Source organism: Scheffersomyces xylosifermentans (genome assembly GCF_036884685.1).
Source record: "Scheffersomyces xylosifermentans strain CBS 12540 chromosome Unknown RJT20scaffold_2, whole genome shotgun sequence".
In the NCBI taxonomy this organism is placed as follows: domain Eukaryota; kingdom Fungi; phylum Ascomycota; class Pichiomycetes; order Serinales; family Debaryomycetaceae; genus Scheffersomyces; species Scheffersomyces xylosifermentans.
Genome location: NW_027042940.1, coordinates 1,287,646 through 1,307,115, shown reverse-complemented (window position 1 = coordinate 1,307,115; position 19,470 = coordinate 1,287,646). Strand labels below are relative to the sequence as shown.

The 19,470-nt window shown below is 39.7% G+C and overlaps 8 protein-coding genes and 1 non-coding gene across 9 annotated transcripts; 5 read left to right on the top strand and 4 right to left on the bottom strand. All coding sequences in view use genetic code 12, as the record gives it.

Annotated features, from left to right (window-relative positions):
* Nucleotides 1–408: 408 nt before the first annotated feature.
* On the top strand, nucleotides 409–1,935 carry TNA1 (Tna1p; the record flags this gene model as incomplete). Its single annotated transcript, XM_064918729.1, has 1 exon — nucleotides 409–1,935. The coding sequence occupies one exon, from the start codon at nucleotides 409–411 to the stop codon at nucleotides 1,933–1,935; it is 1,527 nt and encodes a 508-aa protein (XP_064776023.1).
* Nucleotides 1,936–2,312: 377 nt separating this feature from the next.
* RJT20DRAFT_27876 (uncharacterized protein) lies at nucleotides 2,313–3,354 on the top strand. The gene has a single exon (XM_064919500.1). It carries the CDS (start codon nucleotides 2,690–2,692, stop codon nucleotides 3,029–3,031), a length of 342 nt encoding a protein of 113 aa, XP_064776022.1. The 5' UTR covers nucleotides 2,313–2,689; the 3' UTR covers nucleotides 3,032–3,354.
* Nucleotides 3,355–4,810: 1,456 nt separating this feature from the next.
* RJT20DRAFT_27881 (uncharacterized protein) lies at nucleotides 4,811–6,565 on the bottom strand. The gene has a single exon (XM_064919501.1). It carries the CDS (start codon nucleotides 6,346–6,348, stop codon nucleotides 5,020–5,022), a length of 1,329 nt encoding a protein of 442 aa, XP_064776021.1. The 5' UTR covers nucleotides 6,349–6,565; the 3' UTR covers nucleotides 4,811–5,019.
* A 40-nt stretch (nucleotides 6,566–6,605) lies between these two features.
* On the bottom strand, nucleotides 6,606–6,678 carry RJT20DRAFT_t29. The gene has a single exon. It is a non-coding gene; the product is annotated as a tRNA-Arg (tRNA).
* A 249-nt stretch (nucleotides 6,679–6,927) lies between these two features.
* Nucleotides 6,928–8,563, bottom strand: GAP6 (Gap6p; the record flags this gene model as incomplete). The annotated part of the gene is made up of 2 exons (XM_064918728.1): nucleotides 6,928–8,490; nucleotides 8,555–8,563. The coding sequence occupies 2 exons, from the start codon at nucleotides 8,561–8,563 to the stop codon at nucleotides 6,928–6,930; spliced, it is 1,572 nt and encodes a 523-aa protein (XP_064776020.1).
* A 632-nt stretch (nucleotides 8,564–9,195) lies between these two features.
* RJT20DRAFT_27863 (uncharacterized protein) lies at nucleotides 9,196–11,158 on the top strand. The gene has a single exon (XM_064919499.1). The coding sequence runs from the start codon at nucleotides 9,388–9,390 to the stop codon at nucleotides 10,990–10,992; it is 1,605 nt and encodes a 534-aa protein (XP_064776019.1). The 5' UTR covers nucleotides 9,196–9,387; the 3' UTR covers nucleotides 10,993–11,158.
* Nucleotides 11,159–11,224: 66 nt separating this feature from the next.
* Nucleotides 11,225–14,320, top strand: LEU3 (leucine-responsive transcriptional regulator). Its single transcript, XM_064916605.1, has one exon. It carries the CDS (start codon nucleotides 11,290–11,292, stop codon nucleotides 14,269–14,271), a length of 2,982 nt encoding a protein of 993 aa, XP_064776018.1. The 5' UTR covers nucleotides 11,225–11,289; the 3' UTR covers nucleotides 14,272–14,320.
* A 64-nt stretch (nucleotides 14,321–14,384) lies between these two features.
* GCD11 (translation initiation factor eIF2 subunit gamma) lies at nucleotides 14,385–16,165 on the top strand. Its single transcript, XM_064919498.1, has one exon. The coding sequence runs from the start codon at nucleotides 14,510–14,512 to the stop codon at nucleotides 16,109–16,111; it is 1,602 nt and encodes a 533-aa protein (XP_064776017.1). The 5' UTR covers nucleotides 14,385–14,509; the 3' UTR covers nucleotides 16,112–16,165.
* A 54-nt stretch (nucleotides 16,166–16,219) lies between these two features.
* On the bottom strand, nucleotides 16,220–18,404 carry SST2 (GTPase-activating protein; the record flags this gene model as incomplete). Its single annotated transcript, XM_064915812.1, has 2 exons — nucleotides 16,454–18,404; nucleotides 16,220–16,366 (listed from the first exon to the last, which is right to left on the bottom strand). Exons 1-2 carry the CDS (start codon nucleotides 18,182–18,184, stop codon nucleotides 16,220–16,222), a joined length of 1,878 nt encoding a protein of 625 aa, XP_064776016.1. The 5' UTR covers nucleotides 18,185–18,404.
* Between the last annotated feature and the right edge of the window lie 1,066 nt (nucleotides 18,405–19,470).

The window sequence follows — 19,470 nt, the reverse complement described above, 5'->3', positions numbered from 1 at the left end:
TTCGGAGAACGCCTTGCCAAGGATATAAGGCTGACCGCATACCAAAACTATACTACCGCAAGCTACACAACGGCCCGCTACACACGCATACTCGCAATGGCATTTCCGCTTTCGGTCACTGATAGCGACCTTTCCCCATATTTTTGATGCCTGTTCGGAAATCCCACGCCTTAACCGGACGCTGCTTTGGTCTTTTTGCTGTAATTTCACATCCAAAACCTTACACACCACGTAAATTAGTCATTATTAGATTTCGTATATTATCATTCAAGGGTACTATAAGTACGGCCAGATTCGCCTCCTGATCTTAGATCCTCTTAACTACCCATCATTTGAATGGTATTGTGATAACTAAAAATAGTTATTTGTAAACGCTATTTCGCAGAATTTCAGTATAGCTATCCTATAATGTCCACGGAAAAAGACTTGGGCACTTTCATCAGTGATCCCGAGAACCTCTCAGAAGGTTCTTTTTATAAGAACTCGGACTCGGTCAACTCTGATGGTAACCCCGAGGAAGAAGTTGAGAAGCTTGCTCAAAGCATGGGTGTCAATCAGAGGAGCTTGATGAGAAAGATCGATCTCTGGGTTGTTCCGCCATTCTGTCTCTTATATTTCCTTTCCTTCTTGGACAGAGTGAATATCTCCAACGCAAAGCTTTATGGCTTAGCTCAAGACCTTAATTTGACTGGTAATCAGTACAACATTGCTTTAACTGTTTTCTTTGTTCCTTATGTTGTCTTTGAGGTTGCTGCTAATTATTGTATCAAGTTTGTTAAGCCACACATTTGGTTGAGTGCCTTGATCGTTTCCTTCGGTGCTATTTCGATTGGAATGGGATTTGTTACGAATTTCGGAGGTCTTGTTGCATGTCGTTTCTTGATTGGTATCACCGAAGCTTCGACGTTTCCATCCATTTTCTACTTACTTTCCACATATTATTCTAAAGCTGAATCCCAGAGACGTTTCTCTGCATTCTTCTCGTGTACTGCTCTTGCTGGTGCTGCTTCTGGTGCTATTGCATACAAAATCCACGATTTAGACGGTACACATGGTTTAGCTTCATGGCAATGGATTTTCATCATCGAAGGTACCATTACTTGTGGTTGTGCTTTTATCTTGTTCTTCACTATTGCAGACTTCCCCGAAGAATCCAGATTTCTTAATGATAACGAAAGAACCTTCCTCAAGAAAAAATTGGAAATCTTGAACGGAACCAAATCCGCCTATGAGATCAAGAATTCCTTAAAGGACGTTGGAAAGTGCTTTAAGGATATTTTGATCTGGTTGCCAGCTCTCGCATACTTCGGCTTGATCATTCCTTCTTACGGTTATGCCTTTTTCGCAGCTACCATTATCAACCAGATGGGATACACTGCAGTTAGCGCCAATCAACACTCAGTATACCCATGGTTAGCAGCTTTTGTGTTGATTAACATAACAGCATTTCTTTCCGATAGATTTAAAAGAAGACTACCATTTGCTATGTTTGCATCAGTTTTAGCTATCATCGGTTTAGCCATGATTTTGGGAGCCACGGAAGATCCACATGTCAGATATGCTGGTTGTTTCTTAACAGCTTCTGGTTTATACACAGCAATGCCATTAATCGTCTGTTGGGCAGCTTTGAACAACGGTTCTCATATTAGAAAGTCTGTCGGTACAGCATGGCAAATTGGTTTTGGTAACATTGGAGGTATCATTGCAACTTTCATTTTCTTGGCCAAGGATGCTCCAGTCTACAAGCCAGGTTTAAGTACATGTATTGCAGCTGTCTGCTTCTCGATGCTCTGCACTACTGCCTATTTTTTCACTATCAGAAGATTGAACCACTTGAAACAGACTGAAAATTACAAAATCGAATTCGAACAGATGGAAGAAAGGGAGCAAATTAATGCTGGTGACAGAAACCCCAAGTTCGTTTATTTATATTAGACCTATGGGCGAGAGACAGGAACCCGAACAGCCAACTTCATCCTACATTCGAAGCAAGACTTCGACAACCTTAATCAGCATCCCGCAAATCCAATTTCCGTGGTGGGTGCAAATCAAAAGAGAACAAAAAGTTTCCGGAGAATGTTTGATACATTCTGTATGCTGTTTTATTTCCTTGAAAAATTAATATCTAACGCTTTACGACAAAACATTGTTAATTAATATATGTATGCTTCGATATTTCGAAGTGCTAGTATCTACTGAATTCCTACTGTAGCATTCCAACGGTTACGGAGAGGTAGCCAAGGCTTTACGATCAATGTGCTTCGCCGGCACGGGGAAAATCCGGCACGACCAGGTACAAATTTACCTATTTTTCTTGGTCATTCAATGCTAATTCCTCAGCCCTGAGATATCTATAGAATTATCTGATCTGTCGCTATCCGTCACTATCATCTCCACTATCCAGACAGTCCGAAACCAACAGCCACCTTCAGATTATATACACACTGTTGCAGAGTCGAGTCAAATAGGTTAACGACAAAGCCTCCTGTACACAGCCCGAATGTGATCACATCCGATTTCTTGGTATTATGGATGGTGTGGAAGTGGTTACACCAAGAGTATTATTATAGGGGGCGTTGTTTCTTTCTTTCTTAAGAGGTGGATTATAAAGAGGTCAAATTATAGAAAATCTTGATTTCAACGTCTAGGATCGTACCATCGTTAGTTCATAGCTCGCTACAGATATAGAATGTCCGGAAAAGACGAATACGCACCTCCTACTGGAGCTCCACCTAACTGGGGAGCATCCAACCAATATCAATCACAACAGGGAGGGTACATTCCCCAAGCACAGCCTACCTATCATAACCAGCAGCAGGATAGAGGTTATGGTGGTTACCAGCAAGGATATGGAGGTCCACCTCCACAACAGCAATATGGCTACGGAGCTCCACCTCCGCAACAAGGTTACTACCAACAACAGCAACAACCAATGTATGTTCAACAACAGAAAAGTTCCAATAACGAAGGTTGTTTGATGGCGTGCTTGGCAGCTTTGTGTGTCTGCTGTACTTTAGATATGCTTTTCTAAACGTTTCCGATTAATTGTTTGCAAAAAGTGCAAAGCTTTGCAGCCTTGTTGAGACGACTCATTGTGAATAGATTTGAAACTCGCCTATCATACTCATCTGAAAAGTGCTAGAAGTTCCGGATAGGCCAAAGCCAAATTCCCGGATTTTACAACCTTTTACCTCATCATACCGCTTCCTAGATATCAAATTATCCAGCAACTGCTGTGGAGATTTCACTAGCAGTAGTGAGCTTCGACCATTATAAGTAGGATGCGGAAAATTTGTAGCTGCGGAGGTCGGTCATGTTAGAGGAGTTCTTCTTGTCATCTATAATAAACATCTTAATTTAGTTCCCGTTTGGTAGTACCATGAACAACTTCTGATATTCGGTTTGGCTCCTACCATTATGTGTAGTAATCTAGGTGGTATGTCGCATTCGTTTAGTTAGTACTAATGTGTGACTATTGGAGTCTAAGCCATTCCCATTTTGAACGGGTTCCGGCATAATGTTGAGCGAAAAACGTAGTATACTCTATCTTTATTATGACTTCATAGTCCAAAATAAGTTAGTAATGTATGGTATGTGAATATTTCATGGCACTACAGTTGCAGAGTACGGCTGAAATGCTGCGTACTTAGTCGTTATTTTCGATTGAAAAAGAAAAATGCTGTCAAAAAGCTTAAATCTTGGACATACTTTCAAACGTAGAATGGATGCAAAAGAATTCAGTAGATTTTTAGCGACACCAACAAAATTGAGACTTCCATCAATTGGTAAATGTCTACCACCAAGGAGGGAGTGCTACAAGTCATTAAATGGTGCTTAATGGTTAGAAAAAATGCAATAATATTCCATATTTAACTTATTGTATCTAAGTCACAACGAGAACTCAAAATAATCTCAAATAGAGCAATTTGCAACTATGTACCATCGAACATATTACCACACAGATCACCTATCTATAAAATGTGGCATTATAGGAACATCGTCGCTGGACATACAAATGTGTAAATACGTGAATATAAAGTAAGCCGAAGTGTTTGTAGGTTCGTGTGAGACATTAGAGACTTGTTTTGGGTGCAATAAATATTTCTGTTGTCTCACTCTTAATGTTACAGTATATTATAGAGCATATTATAGAACAGGTTGTATTTATACTTCGGTTTGTTAATGCATTATTTTTTGGAGGGGTAAGATTAGTTACTCTTACTTGTGATTAATCTGTGTCTATGAGTAATGTAAGGATTTTAGCTATATATAACTTGGAATCTCGAGCAAGCTCAAGCAATTTTTTTAACAAGAAACCATACAAAATCTATTTGTATGATATCAATTGAAGTTTATATTCAGACGATTCACTAACAAATGCTGTTCATATGAATGTTGACTTATCATAAACACGGTGAACTCTCTATCTCTTTCGCTTTCCGATTCTATCTGTTCTCTTTCACCCAGCAACTCTTCCTTTCAAGATCTCTCTTCTATTCTAAATCGGTCTCCCTCTCCCTCTTCCATCTTTTACATGTTTTACATATGCTCAATACACTTCCATTGGATATCACTACCTTCAATGTCAACTACGTCACCTAATTTTCCTTGAAATGGAAATGGAAACCACTCAACATTGCCATATTCAATCAAACTTTCCCATGTTTTCTCTTGTAAATTGTAAAAAGCCCTGATGACGTGAATTGGCACATCTTCATTTGATTTATCATAGAGAATCCCTTGAACCCAATTCCCTAAACAAAGTACTTTCCCGAGATATTTATCACTATTCACCGTCTCAAGCGCATATACTTCGATGTGCTCTTTTCATTTTTGGGTTCTCTGACTTCTGAAGTAGGAGTGTGTCCAATAGAGTCCAATGAACGCCATATTTCAACGTAATTCTGTACTTTGTTTATATCTGGATTGACGATTTTGTTGGGTATATAGCTATATTGGATGAATTAAAAGTGAAATGTAGTTTGAACTCTAGAAAGTGATAGTCTATGTACTTATAGTCTAGGTAATGTCCTGATCTCTGCTTTCCTTTTGGCGAATCTCGGCGTCAATATGTAAAAAGTTTGTTGCCAAAATTAAGTCTGCAAGTAACACACAACCTCCATTAATGACAAATCCAAATCTAAGATTGTTACCAGCAGCCAATTTACCAGTAAAAATGGGGCCAATGCATCTGGCAAACGTTTTGCCTATATTAACAATACCCATCACTTTTGTTATCTCCTCTCTGGGCATAATGGATGTCAATAACACTTGACGTGGGACAACATCCATTGTGCTAGTGGTGTAATACAAGATCAAGAAAAAAGCAACCAATTTAAAGTTGTTAAAAAAAGCAATGACAAGGAAGAACGCACCTGAAGGGGCTTGTGTGAACAAGATAGCCTTTACTGGACCTAATGCCTTCGAAAGATAAGCAGAAGGCAAGGCCGATATTGAATCAACAGAGTTTGTAATGAAAAAAAGAATGCCCAAACCCGTGGCAGTCGTTAAGAATGTTTTCTTCAAATAGTACACCACCCAGGCAGAAGGCATAAATCCGTATCCTAAAGAATCCAACATGAATATCGCAAGCAACCTTGGTAGCAAATGCCTGGTTCTTTCGGAAAGTCCAAAATAGTCTTCTGGTGCGGTCTCAAGTTCTGGTATAGTCTCTCCTAAGAGAGCCGCTTCTTCTGTTAATTCCTCTTCTCTTTCAGCATCGAAGTAAATTTCACATTTTGGAGTCAAGAAAAGCATTAAGGAAAACTTGAGGAATGCAAAAAAGGCATAAACCAAAAAAATAATACGATAGCAGCGTTCAAGATCGTAGTCTAACTGAAGGTTCATGTAATCTACCAAAAGTCCACATAGAAGAGATCCCAATGCTGCACCAGCTGTTGCAAAAAGTCCATAAAAAGCATAGATCTCGGGTCTATGATTCTCCGGGGTTAAGTGTGCAATTGATGCCTCTTCTACAGATTTGAATGGGCCAGTTTCATCTCCAGATGGTGATATTACACCAAATATGGCCGCTAGCAATAAAACAACAAAGTGGGAACTAAAGGCAAACACCATTCCAGAGCCATACATCATTAATGTTCCTAGCATCATAACACGTCTTCTTCCAATTTGATCAGCATACCATGTCAAGAAATACGAAATTACGGTATCACCAATCAATGTTAAAGTCATGAAAATACCTATATTAGGTTCAGATATACCCAAGGATTCCAAGTATAATGTGAGCACTTGATTAGTGAGACCATAACCGGCCATTCGAAGAAATACCGAAGTCCATAGTATACGAATATCCCTGTTCGACTGGCGCAAGGATTTCAATAGATGCATAGTATATTTGCAAACAATCTGACGTTAGGATGTTCTATAAGATTATTCCTTATTATTATTGTTATTATTAATTGGAACAAGTCTAATTTGAAAGAAGATTCTTATACTTGGAAGTAACTCTGGTTAGCTTCTACTGGAAACAGACTGGGTCTCTTGCAAGAAAACTTAAAAGGATTAAGATATTGTCACTTGCAAGAATACCTCGTTAAGAGAAGGGATCTGAAAATATGTCAATTAAAAAGAATAAAAAAAAATGGAACCCACGGCGGGAGTCGAACCCGCAATCTTTTGATTAGAAGTCAAACGCGTTAACCATTACGCTACGCAGGCGAAGTATTTCTTCCTTAAATCTCTGGAATTTTGATGATGAGTAAAGATCACGTTACATGTCACGTGTCACGCAAAAAGCCGACCCAAAGCCTCCTAAATTTTGATGGAGTCTCTTCATTAGGCCGATGCTTCATAGTATTGGGAACAAGCACGATTTAACTATACGAGTACTCAAGAAGAGTAAGTCAAAATTAATTTGTATATTCATAATTTTACCCACCTGTTTTTTTTATTAGAGACCATCCTTATTTAACACCAGAAATTGAATATCTTACGGTATACTGGTAATGATTTAGCGCGTTCCTTTTCCTCGCTGATCTCTTGTTGTAGTAAATCGATATCAGCTTTGCTTCTGCCAGTGTCTATTTCAATTTCTTCCACATTTACTAGTAATTTGAAATTTCTACTGTAGACTTTATGGCCAACATAGAACACAATGACGATAACACTTCCTAAATAGTTCTCGAAGAAATCCTTGGCATTTGGCTTTTTGCCTAATGGGAAAAGAGAGAGCCAAAATTGAAAAGCAAGCACAAGAAAGTTCATAATTAAACCATAGTAGGCACCCCAAATACCAGTGTTGGAAACATAGGGCAACTCTTCAGTTGTCCTACCTTGATGTGATAAAGCAGCTCTAAATCTAATAAATGAAGCATTAATACTGCCCCAAGTAAACAAAGTTGAAAGTCCTGATAAGGACACTAACCAAGCAAACACTGCAGATTGCTGCGGTGATGCAGAAACAAATGCTAATAATGATACAATGGCAGCTACTAAAATTCCAGCAAGAGGTCTGCCCTTTCTATCAACATACATGAAGAACTTAGGCGCTAACCCCTGCTCAGCCAAAGCTAAAACTGTTCTTGAAAAGCCGTAGACGGCAGAGTTTCCAATTGATAATAAAGCTACCAAGACAATGACATTAAAAATTGAAGGCAAGACCTTAATTCCTCCGGCTCTAATTGCAATGACGAATGGAGAATTTGAAGAATTAGAAGATGCACCAATTAACTCATCAGAAGTTGCTGGTACTAAAAATCCCACAAGAGTCAATGTAAGCATGTAAAAAATGATAATTCTCCAGAAGACTTGCTTGATGGCTTTTGGTAATGCAACTCTTGGGTTCTCTTCAGATTCGGCAGATGTTAAACCAATTAACTCTGTTCCTGCTAATGAGTAAGTTGCAGTAATGAGAACTGATATTACCCCTTTAAAGCCGGTAGTAAATGCACCTGGATTATGCCAGTATTTTCCTCCAATGTATCCCTGATCTCCACCTCCACAGATTAAGATCACTGCCAAAATATTAAAGCCAACGATTCCTAGTAACTTAATGATTGCAGCAACAAATTCCGTCTCCCCAAATCCTTTGTTACCGCACAAATTAAGCACTATAATAAGAACGTAGAAGATTGCAACCCACACCACAGAGTTGATAGGTGAATTCCAGAAATTAATGGTCATCGAAGATGCAACTAGTTCAAGGGGTAAAACAATCACCCAAAATATAGCGTAATTCCATCCCATGGCAAACCCCCATGAGGGGTCTATGAATCTGGTGGCATATGTTGCAAATGACCCTGAGACGGGGAATACTGCAGCCAACTCGGCCAATGATTGCATGGTACAATATAAAAAGGAAGAAACAATTGTCCAGGCTACCAAAAGACTACCAGGACCATTTCTTAATGCTAAACCAGATGCGACTAGCAAACCACTGCCAACACATCCTCCCAATGCAATCATCTGCAATTGTCTCTTTTTTAATCCCTTTTTAAGATCAGTTTTATTTTCGATTATATGTGTTTGGCCCTCTAATTCTTCTGATGATATGTCAGGTTCTGAACTTTCTGCCCTTTTGAAGGAGTCCTTAAACCCTTGCCATTTTCCTATTTTTTCTATCGACTGCAGCAGTAAGCTTTCATTCGAATATACATTCTCTGATTTTACTTCTTTAATGCTAGTCATATTTGTGCTGTTACTATCCGTAAATTCCAAACCTACCAAGATTTGGTGTTTCTTTACATTTTATACTTTTGGCAGCATTCAAGAAAAATGACTCAACACAACCCATAACTGATTAAAATGCTGAACGGAATAGCGGTAACACTAATAGTCCCCGTTACAGGCAACAGTGTTGCGGCAATTGCAAGAACAAAGTGCAACTATGCGGCATTATCACCAAACTACTGCATATGGAGGACCCGTTTTATTTCTTGTCCCTCCTAGTTACTCAAAATACAGTCGCAAGTGCAATGGAGGCAAGAATTTTTGCAACCCTACATCGGAAACAGCATCGGGGCGCAAGATGCTAATGCTGCAGTAATACCTAAGTGATATGATCACTCCACTTGTTTCTTTTCTGAAGTGATATTCGTTAAGGAGACTTAGGATAGAGCTGCTAAAATAGAAAACAATCTTACCATGCAATTCTTCTATCTGCTGACGTACGTACTATGCCTGCTTTATTTTTGAGCATGAAGAAAGCGCATCTTTCGGGAAAAGGTGATTTTTTATTCTTCGAGAATTATGGTAGTCGCAAGCGAATCGAAGAGTCGTGTCTTTCTGCTTCTCGTGATTTTAGTCGCGTGCCAAATTATATACCATATACCCCACGGAACTCGGGATATACCCCACGGAACTCGGGATATTTGGTGCTAAAGATAAGAAGCTATTTCTTTACTCCAGAGAGATCACAACACTATCAATATGTCTGATAAATTCACATTTCACGCCTCCAATGATCCCGAAGTATTAAAATCCATGTTCACATTGTGTGGGTCTGAGTGGAGTGGTAAATTGACCCCCGAAGAATTTGGAGTTAGGGAAGCTCAAAGGCACCTTAACTTCCAGAAGGAAGGAACTATCATTCACGGATACTATTTGGAAGACCCTAGTACAAAGACTATCGTTGCCTCCACAATGGTAAGAAGGGTCGATGGATTTTACAAGGGAGCCGACAGATCCAATGCCATCTCTTCCTTGCCCGATCCCTCTCTCATAGGTGTGAAGAATACAAAGTTCCTCTTGATAAGTTTTGTGTTCACTCACAAGGACTACAGAAAGAAAGGTTTGGCTCAAAGAGTGGTTTCAGGCGCAATTGAAGCCACCGAAAACAAAATCATTGAAGAAAAGCTCGAAAAGAGTACTGATCTGAAAGACAGCTTCAAAAATATGGTCTATACCGATGGAAAAGTCGACAAACAGTTGGCCAACTACTATCTCAGCAAAGAATACTTTTGGTTTTTGTACTCGGGAGTGGACAAGTTCTATGAAAAGTTTGGTTTTAAGGACTTTCCATTGGACTTTTACAGGATTCCCACATCCATTGCATCCAATGCTCAAGAGAAATTGTTGGAGACATTGCTTGATCAAACAAAAAATACTGAAACCTTTGGAAAGAAGTTGAAATTGTTGAAGTCCTCCGATAAAAAAGATCAAGATTTGATCCATTTTATCTTCCAAGGGAAGGAGTTGGAAATTCTAACTGAATTGAATATGTCAATATTTCATCTGGAGTTGCAAGGTAATCAGAAGTCTTCTTCTTCCTTAACTAGTATGTCCAATATCTTGCAAATGACGCAATCTGGCTCTAACAATGCCTTATCTTCAATTACAGAGATGTCTAACCTTCCCACTAATGAAGGAAAAGGCCAGAGAAGAAAGTCATCTGTCCATCATGCAACTATTCCTAAGGTGGCATTGAAGCCAGTTTATAACAACTATAGTAAAGTCTCCGGGGAAGTACCAAAGTTGCCTGAGAATGAATTTTCTGATATTCAGGGTGCTATTCTTACCAACGAGTTGCAGCAGAAGTCACACTATATTGTCTGGAATTCCTTAATGAGAGGTCGTCTTTTTATCATAGGAATGGGAGAGTTGAAATTTGAAGCCTTGACTCCAGGAAATGTACTTGGAGCAGCTCCTCCCCGCCGCAGAACCTCTTCTTTTACTGGTATTAACGAGCTTGGTGGGTACAACTTCCAGGACTGGGATATTCTCATCAGTTTGGCAGATTATGTAGCCAAAAAGAGAAAGATATTTGATTCCGATGCTGTCTACATTTCGGTGAATGATGTGCCTTCTACAGTTCCAGCACCTGTATTGAACGATTACTTCCTCAACTACTTACCCTCCACATTTGAATCTGTTGGGTCCCAGGATGATGAGAAATACTCTGAAGTAGACCGTGTGAAGTTCATTTCTGATGCATCCGGAGAGCTTGGAGTCTTGCCGATGCTAAAGCTCTTCGGAAGAACAACTCCTGATTTCGATTTGGACTGGATTTCGAGCAGTATGACAACTTGGGGCTAACTCCCATCTCCTCGTATTCTGACTTTAGAATCTTTTTTTGACATTCCCTCTATAGTTTGCCTTTCTATATTTAAAATCTTCCTATATCAAAATGCCATCATCACAAGGTTTTCATGTCAAAAGCGACAGGCCCTTCATTAGTGTGCACACAGTACCTTCCTTTCCCTTTAAGTTATAAGGAGGAATGAGTGTTTTTTTTTTTAGTAAAAAATTGTTATTGTTATCTGAATCTGCCCTAAGAGCACAAGTTGACGGACACGAGAACCCAGAGTTGGAAACAAGCCGCCCCTAGCAACTATGAGTAATGGTACGGGGCAAAGTTCCTTGGATAGTCTCGCTCAAATCGCAAACATGTCTCATGAATTGCATGTGCTCAATCAGCAGATAAAAGCAGAAAGCGCCTCTCCTCCAAGTTCAGGTAACAGTAATGGTAATTTCAGCCATACAGCACTGCAGTCTAACAACGGTAGCCCGCCGCCAACCCTAAAGTCTGGAAAGCCAAAACGTATGGCTTGTGTGGAGTGCCGTCAGCAGAAATCCAAGTGCGATGCCCATGAACGGCTCCCTGACCCTTGTACTAGATGCACCAAGAAGGGCCTCAAGTGTGATTTGAAGTCCGACTATAAAAGAACTTATAAGAGAGCTCGAATAGCTCAAATTGAAAAGGAGTTTTCCGAGTTAAAAAGGACTCTAACAACCTCGCAAGCTGCTGAACTTCTTGGGAAGGTTCCTTCTTTATCCCAACATCCTTCCATGACTGGTACTCCATCTCAAGGGTCCGTCCAGAGCCCACATCTCCCGATTCCACAGCTCATACGACGTAATCAATACTATGATGGTAGTAATTATCTGAATTCTGGATACAGCTCTCATCAACTGCCAGCTGTGATTCATTCCATGCCAGCACCCATTCCACCTGGCCACCAATATCAAGATAGACCTCGTCCAGGACATGAAGGTTGGATTCCTTCTCCATACAACCACGAGCAAAGATTCTCCCACAATTCATCTGACACCAACAACTCTATACCTAATACGCCATCAATCTTCAGACAAATGGAACAGAATATGAGCAACAATTATCCAGATTACTCCAAAGCTAACGAGCAGAAAGTGATGGTCAGTGACTACGCCCTTGTTTGTGAAGAAAAGTCAATAGATACAGTATCTCTATCTTCTGAGACTATCCGTGCATTATATATTGAGTATGTTGACCACTTCCATCCCATTTTACCGGTAGTGGATGTGCTGAAAGGCCCTGAGAGAATCTACAAATTGTGTCCAGCCTTATTTTGGGTCATAATGTTTGTGTCTTTGCGTAGATTCAGTGAAGACTCGCATCATACGTTGTTACTACAGCTCTCGCCGATAGTGAAGGGAATATTGGCAGAAATCATGATTTCTCCTATAACTAGATACAATCCTACAGAAGAAGATGAACCTATTTTAAATGCAAGTTCAGTTTTCTCTGTACAAGCATTCTTACTATATTCATTCTGGCCCCCAATCACTTCGTCTTTAAGTGCAGATTCTTCTTACACAACTGTGGGAACGGCCTTATTCCAAGCAATTAGAATTGGATTACATTGTCCTTCATCTATTTCTGTCTCTGATGTCCAGCAAAAGACGCCTCAGCAGCTCTCTATGGCGCATGAACAAGCCAAGACTTGGATTGTTTGTAATGTTGTTTCGCAGACTATTGCAACTTCATTTGGATTCCCTGCCTTCGTTCAGTTTGATTCCTCCATATGGAACTCAATTAGGCCAGGCAGTAGCGTGAGCATTCCTAGATCGATTCAGCTCATGATGGAAATAGCCCACTTTGAAGATCAGGTTGCAAAGACTATCAATTCAAATACCCTTGATCCCTACGGATTGGTCGACCCTACAGAGAGATTGCCGTTACTAAAGCTTTTACTGAGAAGACTTGACGAAATTGAAATTAGAGTCAGCCATGAATTGCCTGTTGACGATGGATTTAGGCGATTTCAGTTATTGTCAGCTAGAGTTCATTTATTGACATACTATTTCATGGACTCATCCAGAATTGCCGATTTTGAACTCCAGCGTGGTTTAGTCAACTTATATAACGCTGCAACATCTTTAATTAATCTCGCGCAGTTCTTTCAGTCCAAAGATAAAAAGTTTGTTAAATACCTCCCAGGTGTATATGTTTTGAACATTTGGCAAGCTGCTTGTATTATAGGTAAGTTAATTCATTCTCAATTGAAAAAAGTTGTTGATACTGGTTCTGGAAAGCAAAGCTATTTAGCTGCGATTTCTTTGGCGGCAAAAGCCTCTATCTTGAAGCATGATATGGCCCATAGATCAAGCGGTATAATGAGGAATATGTGGCAGTTATTCCGTACTTTGGATGATAAGAAGTTGAGTTCATTGAGCATTACTATTCGCACAAGAATGTCAGCTTCAGTTTTCTTCGATTGTTTGCATCTTTTGAGAGAACAAGTGGGAATGATTAAATTGAATAGCCGAACCGATCTGAAGGGCTTAGAAGACGAGATCGATGAAGATGCTGAAGATGCAGTTTCAGATGAAGAAGAGGAGGAGTACGGTTATACTGAAAACAATGAAGAGGCTTTGGTTTCTGACAATGAATCAAAGGGGCCAGAATATGGAAACGGAGAAAGTCAGAAATCAACACCAGGCAGCAGCACGTCTTCTAGAACTAAAAAACAACGGTCTTTGTCTAATACTGTGAATGCTGAATCGAAAGCCAGAAAGATTATTAGAACTATTCCATTGGATCCTCAGCCAATTTCTGTCAGCGGTAAGAGAAGTTCTATTTTTAAGGTTGTGAATGCCTCTAACGATTCTTCCCCATACGTAAGGTCCGATAGAGGTTCCCCATCATCTAATTCTTCATTCAGTCAACAGAATAAACTGGGTCCGGCAGAGTCTTCTGCTCAAAACAAACCTGAGTTCAAAAACCCTGGTTCTCCACTAACAAGTAGGTTAAACCAACAGGAAGTCGCGAAGACACCTATCTTGCCTAGAGTGGGGCACCACTCTGTCCACCAACAAGTTCGTTTCGGCATGAACGAAAACAAACCACCAGCGACTCAGTATAACAATGAAGGGGATTCAGGTATAGCAAATCTTCCCCCAAACAGCTCCCAACAGGTAGAAGCGATCTTTAATGAATCTCCAATTCAAGTTGGCTTAGAGAACCTAGAGATGGACAATTTCGATATGAGCAGCGATTTATTGTGGAAAGATGTAGACAGTGTCATGAATGATTTTGGATTCCATACGCATTAGTTTATTATCTATATGTATTATATAAGTTTAATTGTATTATTATAATAGATTTTGTTGAATACTTATATATACGTAGATAGGTGGTCAGCTGCAAACGGTTTTCGCACGATTGATTTTTTCAGTCGTGCACTGGTAATTTTAAGTTGGTAAAAAAAGTGAAAAAAAATTTACCTATCTAAAAAGACAAATCAATAGTGTTCACTGACTCATATATACTCAGATTCAACTAGTAATAAGTATGTCGTACGACGATATTGAGAACGCTACGCCGGATATTGTGATCGGAGGCTCTCTTGAAGAGACCGAAGAAGATCTTCAATATGAACACGACGTCGAGAGCGACAACGAACAACAAGATGGGCAATTGCCACAAGAGGAAGAAGTTGTCAAAGAGAAGAAATCTGTCGCCTTCGCTGGGTTAGACGACGAGTTCGATGAGGAAGAAGCAAAACGAGAGTTTGAAGAGGGTGGCGGTTTACCAGAACAACCAGATGATGTTAACTACGCTGAGTTGACCCCATTATCTGACGTCATTATCAACAGACAAGCTACAATTAATATTGGTACCATCGGGCATGTAGCACACGGTAAGTCCACCGTTGTCAGAGCTATATCTGGTGTCCAAACCGTCCGTTTTAAGGATGAATTGGAGAGAAACATTACAATCAAGTTGGGTTATGCCAACGCTAAGATTTACAAGTGTGATGACGACTCTTGTCCAGAGCCAGATTGTTACAAGTCTTTCAAGTCTGAGAAGGAGATCAGACCAAAGTGTACACGTCCTGGATGTAATGGACGTTATAAGTTGCTTAGACATGTATCTTTCGTCGATTGTCCGGGTCACGATATTTTGATGAGTACTATGTTGTCAGGTGCCGCCGTTATGGACGCCGCTTTATTGCTTATTGCTGGAAATGAAAGTTGTCCACAACCTCAAACTTCCGAGCATTTAGCTGCTATCGAAATTATGAAGTTGAAGCACGTTATTATTTTACAGAATAAGGTCGATCTAATGAGAGAAGAATCGGCATTGGATCACCAGAAATCTATTTTGTCTTTCATCAGAGGTACTATTGCGGACGGTGCCCCAATCGTTCCAATTTCTGCACAATTAAAGTATAACATAGACGCAGTCAACCAGTTCATTGTAAGCTCAATTCCTGTTCCAATAAGAGACTTCTCGGCATCTCCAAGATTAATTGTCATTAGATCTTTCGATGTGAACAAGCCAGGTGCCGAAATCGATGACTTGAAAGGAGGTGTTGCTGGTGGTTCGATTTTGACCGGTGTTTTTAAGATCGGTGATGAAATTGAAATAAGACCGGGTATTGTTACTAAGGATGACAGTGGTAAGATTCAATGCAAGCCAATCTTCTCTAATATTGTGTCTTTGTTCGCTGAGCACAACGATTTGAAGTTTGCCGTCCCAGGAGGTTTAATTGGTGTTGGTACCAAAGTTGACCCAACTTTGTGTAGAGCGGACAGATTGGTTGGACAAGTTGTTGGTGCTAAGGGAGACTTGCCATCCATTTACACTGATATTGAGATCAACTACTTTTTGTTGAGAAGATTATTGGGTGTGAAGACTGAAGGTCAAAAGCAAGGTGCCAAGGTCAGAAAGTTAGAAGGAGGTGAGGTATTAATGGTTAACATTGGATCTACAGCTACTGGTGCCAGAGTCGTGGCTGTTAGAGCTGATATGGCCCGTTTGCAATTAACTTCTCCTGTTTGTACTGAAGTTGATGAAAAGATTGCCTTATCTAGACGTATTGAAAAGCATTGGCGTTTAATTGGTTGGGCTACCATTAAAAAGGGTACCACTTTGGAACCTATTGCATGAATTCATAGACACTGGAGATGTTAGCAGACTAACTTTGGTCCATTACACTGTATTTATAGTTACAATCTGTATATGTATTTATTCGCATATACATTATCATATCTGATCTTAGACTTTACTAAAATGAGCCATTTCCAAGGTTTCTCTATAAATGGAGCTGTTTAGAAACTTAGGATAGGAATCAACTTCCATTAATCGGTAAATATGCCTAGAAATTTGCTGGAATATTGATGTGATATTCACCAAATTATCCAACTTAGCAGTAACAAGCTCCGAAGGAGATGGATCGGCAATTTCTTCGTGTTTCAGTGGCTCCTTCTCAGGAATGACAAGTTGTTCAACTGAAGCTTCCATTTTTTCAATATCCTTCTTCTCGTCGTTTTCTCGATTTGAGGATTTCAGTGTCATGCTATTAAGACCTGGCTCACTATTTGAACTTTCTAATGGCTCCATATTCTTAGTATAATTATGATTAACCATTATTGATGTTATCTTGGCCCTTAGAGTGTAGTCTATATTCAAAATAAAGGGAGAGTCGGAACTCAAGTAGGTGAAGAATATGTGATATGCAAGCGATAAACACACATTGGCAAGTTTGTTGACCTGAGAATCTAGCTTTTCACCACCTTCGTTAGGTCTTTCTTTCTTGTGATTCAAAAGCTTTCCTAAGGTATTGATTTTCTTCTTATATACCTTGAGTTGAAGGTATGCATCGAGATTTTCGGAGCAAAATTCTTTCTCTAGATGCTTTTTAAATAGATATCGCATTCCTGGATCCTTTAGTATATCCTTTAATAGAATATAGTTGCTTGATTTGTTCTCTTGTGTATATACTCCCGAGTTTTCATCAGTAAAGACTGAATCATCGCTCTCAGTATGGATTAGCTTCTCGAGAGCAACGTTCTCCAAAGGAGTATCTGGAATTAGGAGTTCCTGTGCATCCATACTTTTACCCCAATTACAAATCCGACGACCAGATTTCGTTAGAACATAGAAATAATCCCTCTCAGCTACAAATTTCTCCTCTGCAATGGCAAATTGGTGGAACATGACGGGTTCTATGAGATTTGCCCTGATGAGTAAGCTACCAAGCTCCTTCGCTTGTCGCGGACCCATTACATCAGTACAATCACACAACCATTGACAAATTGCTTTGCCACTCATACAATGTTCCACTATGACATCTACACCATCATACTTAAAGAAGTTTTTCAGCAAATGCCTTACACCAACCCGAGATACGTAATACTGGACGTGGGCATCAGACTCAGGATTTGTAAAGTACCTGTGATAAAATGGACTAACGACGTATTGTGCCGGTTTATTTCGTACGGTATCCACAATGGTAAGGCCTCCAAAGTGATCTTGTGTTATGTTCTTTAACTCTGTGTGATTAGCTCCCTCAAAATTAAACCCAAAAGCCTCTTCAATTTCAAGCTTTTCTTCTATTGGGGGCAAAGGATCTGGCTTGTTCGAAGTACTCCATATATTTGGCTGATCGCCTATCAATTTAACAAATAACAATTGAAGCAAGTACTCGGAGTACAATATTTTATCTGTAATCGGATCTCTGTCAAATTTGTGCAAGTCCATTGAATTAAAGTTGCTCTTAAGGATGGGAGGTAAGTTTGCATTTTTCATTCCTATCCTTCTACAGTAGCTCTGGAGAATTGCCACCCCTTTTGGAGTTGGCAGAAGTGGAACATTAGACTTCGGCTCTGAACGAGTTCTATCTGTTACTGAGTGAATCAACTTTGCCTCATAGAACTTCTTAATAAGAGCCTGTGCTAATTCAGGCTTAATGCAATAGGAAATAGTTGTGGTCGTCAAAGTCAATTCGATGCTGATATTTAATTTCTGCATTACGTCTATTGCCCTATCAAGGAAGAATGAAAAGGGATAGTACTTGTTTAATGGGTTCAATTTCGCTTTGGACGGCATCGCTGTTTCCGTTAACTTCAAGCATATTATCAAAATCGAGTACACGTCTTTAATATCTCTATCGTATATCTTACCGCTGGGTGTTTTATTGAAATTGGTCAATACCCTCTCATGTAGAGTTCGTGCTTCCATCTGAGCGCTGGTAACAAGGATTTCCCAGGCTATTAAGGCAATAAAGTCTGGTGATTATTGTTAACTTGGGTTGTCAGATCCAAACACAGAACGATAGGCATACTATCAGAACTTTAACCATTCCAAATTTACGGATAATGAGGAAATATATATCCAGCTAACGTCGAATCATACTCCCTTTGTTTTAAGTCCTTTCATTGTGGGAATCCTTATCCGTCGATAATATTATTTGAAGTTCAGGCAATTGGTTTCAACTACGTTTAGCTTTTAAACTTCTGTAACTGGTTTCAGTTGTCCAAATTAGGAAGTTGCGAAATTCTTATTGATAATGTGAAGTACGATGGATTGGAAACGGAACTACAACGAAGTCTTAGGTTGAATAGAAGCTATTCGCCTTAGTATTATTGCAGTTTACTATATTCAACACCTACATGTCTCGTCTTTCTTAGTCTTTCTTCTAAAATGAGAGGTGAAGTAATATGCTGACTGTTAAGATTTGAACTATTCATAAAAAGCACTGAACAGTGATTGGTTCTTTCGAAGACAAGTCTTCTTGGCAACGACATGTGGCAAATAGATGTTACTTCGTTCCCCCCCCCCCCCTCCTAGATGAATGACTTAGGAAGTAATGTTGCCTTTGAAATCACACGAGGATATGAAAAGCCTTTGGAAAATTGAATTGGTTGCAAAGAATGTCACGTACAAAAGGAGACGCGCGCGTTCAAAACTTCAAAATTTTGCCTTACAAAATATTATCAATGAATTGTGAATAGATAACTGACACCTAAGTCACCTGAGGACGGCCATGGGAGAAGCAGTTGATAGCAATGATGAGTTTGGAGATGAATTTAATTCGATCAAGCAATTACCAGATTCGGAAATAGGGAAAGATTCTATGTTGAAACGATTGAAACGTGCACAAAATGACAATGCTGGCTTGTCACAACACAGACCAAAGAGAAGTAAGAAAGTAATTGTATCTTCTACAAACAGATCTGCATCTGAGTCATCTAACAGGACAACCCATAGATCTGGAGCTTCAAAAAAATTTAAAAAGATAAAGGGGATCCAATTGATAAACTCGACAATGAGTACAACCGCCCAAGACGATGTATCTTCGACCGACGATGAGGGTCCATATGCGCCTCAGAAGGTCACCTCCTCGCATAATCCAGGGCCAACAAGGGACATAAATGGTGGCTACTTGTCTACAGAGCTTGAAATTCACAAAAGGATCCATGCTGATCGAAAATTGGTGTCTTCTGAAGTACATTCCAGTGGTGTGG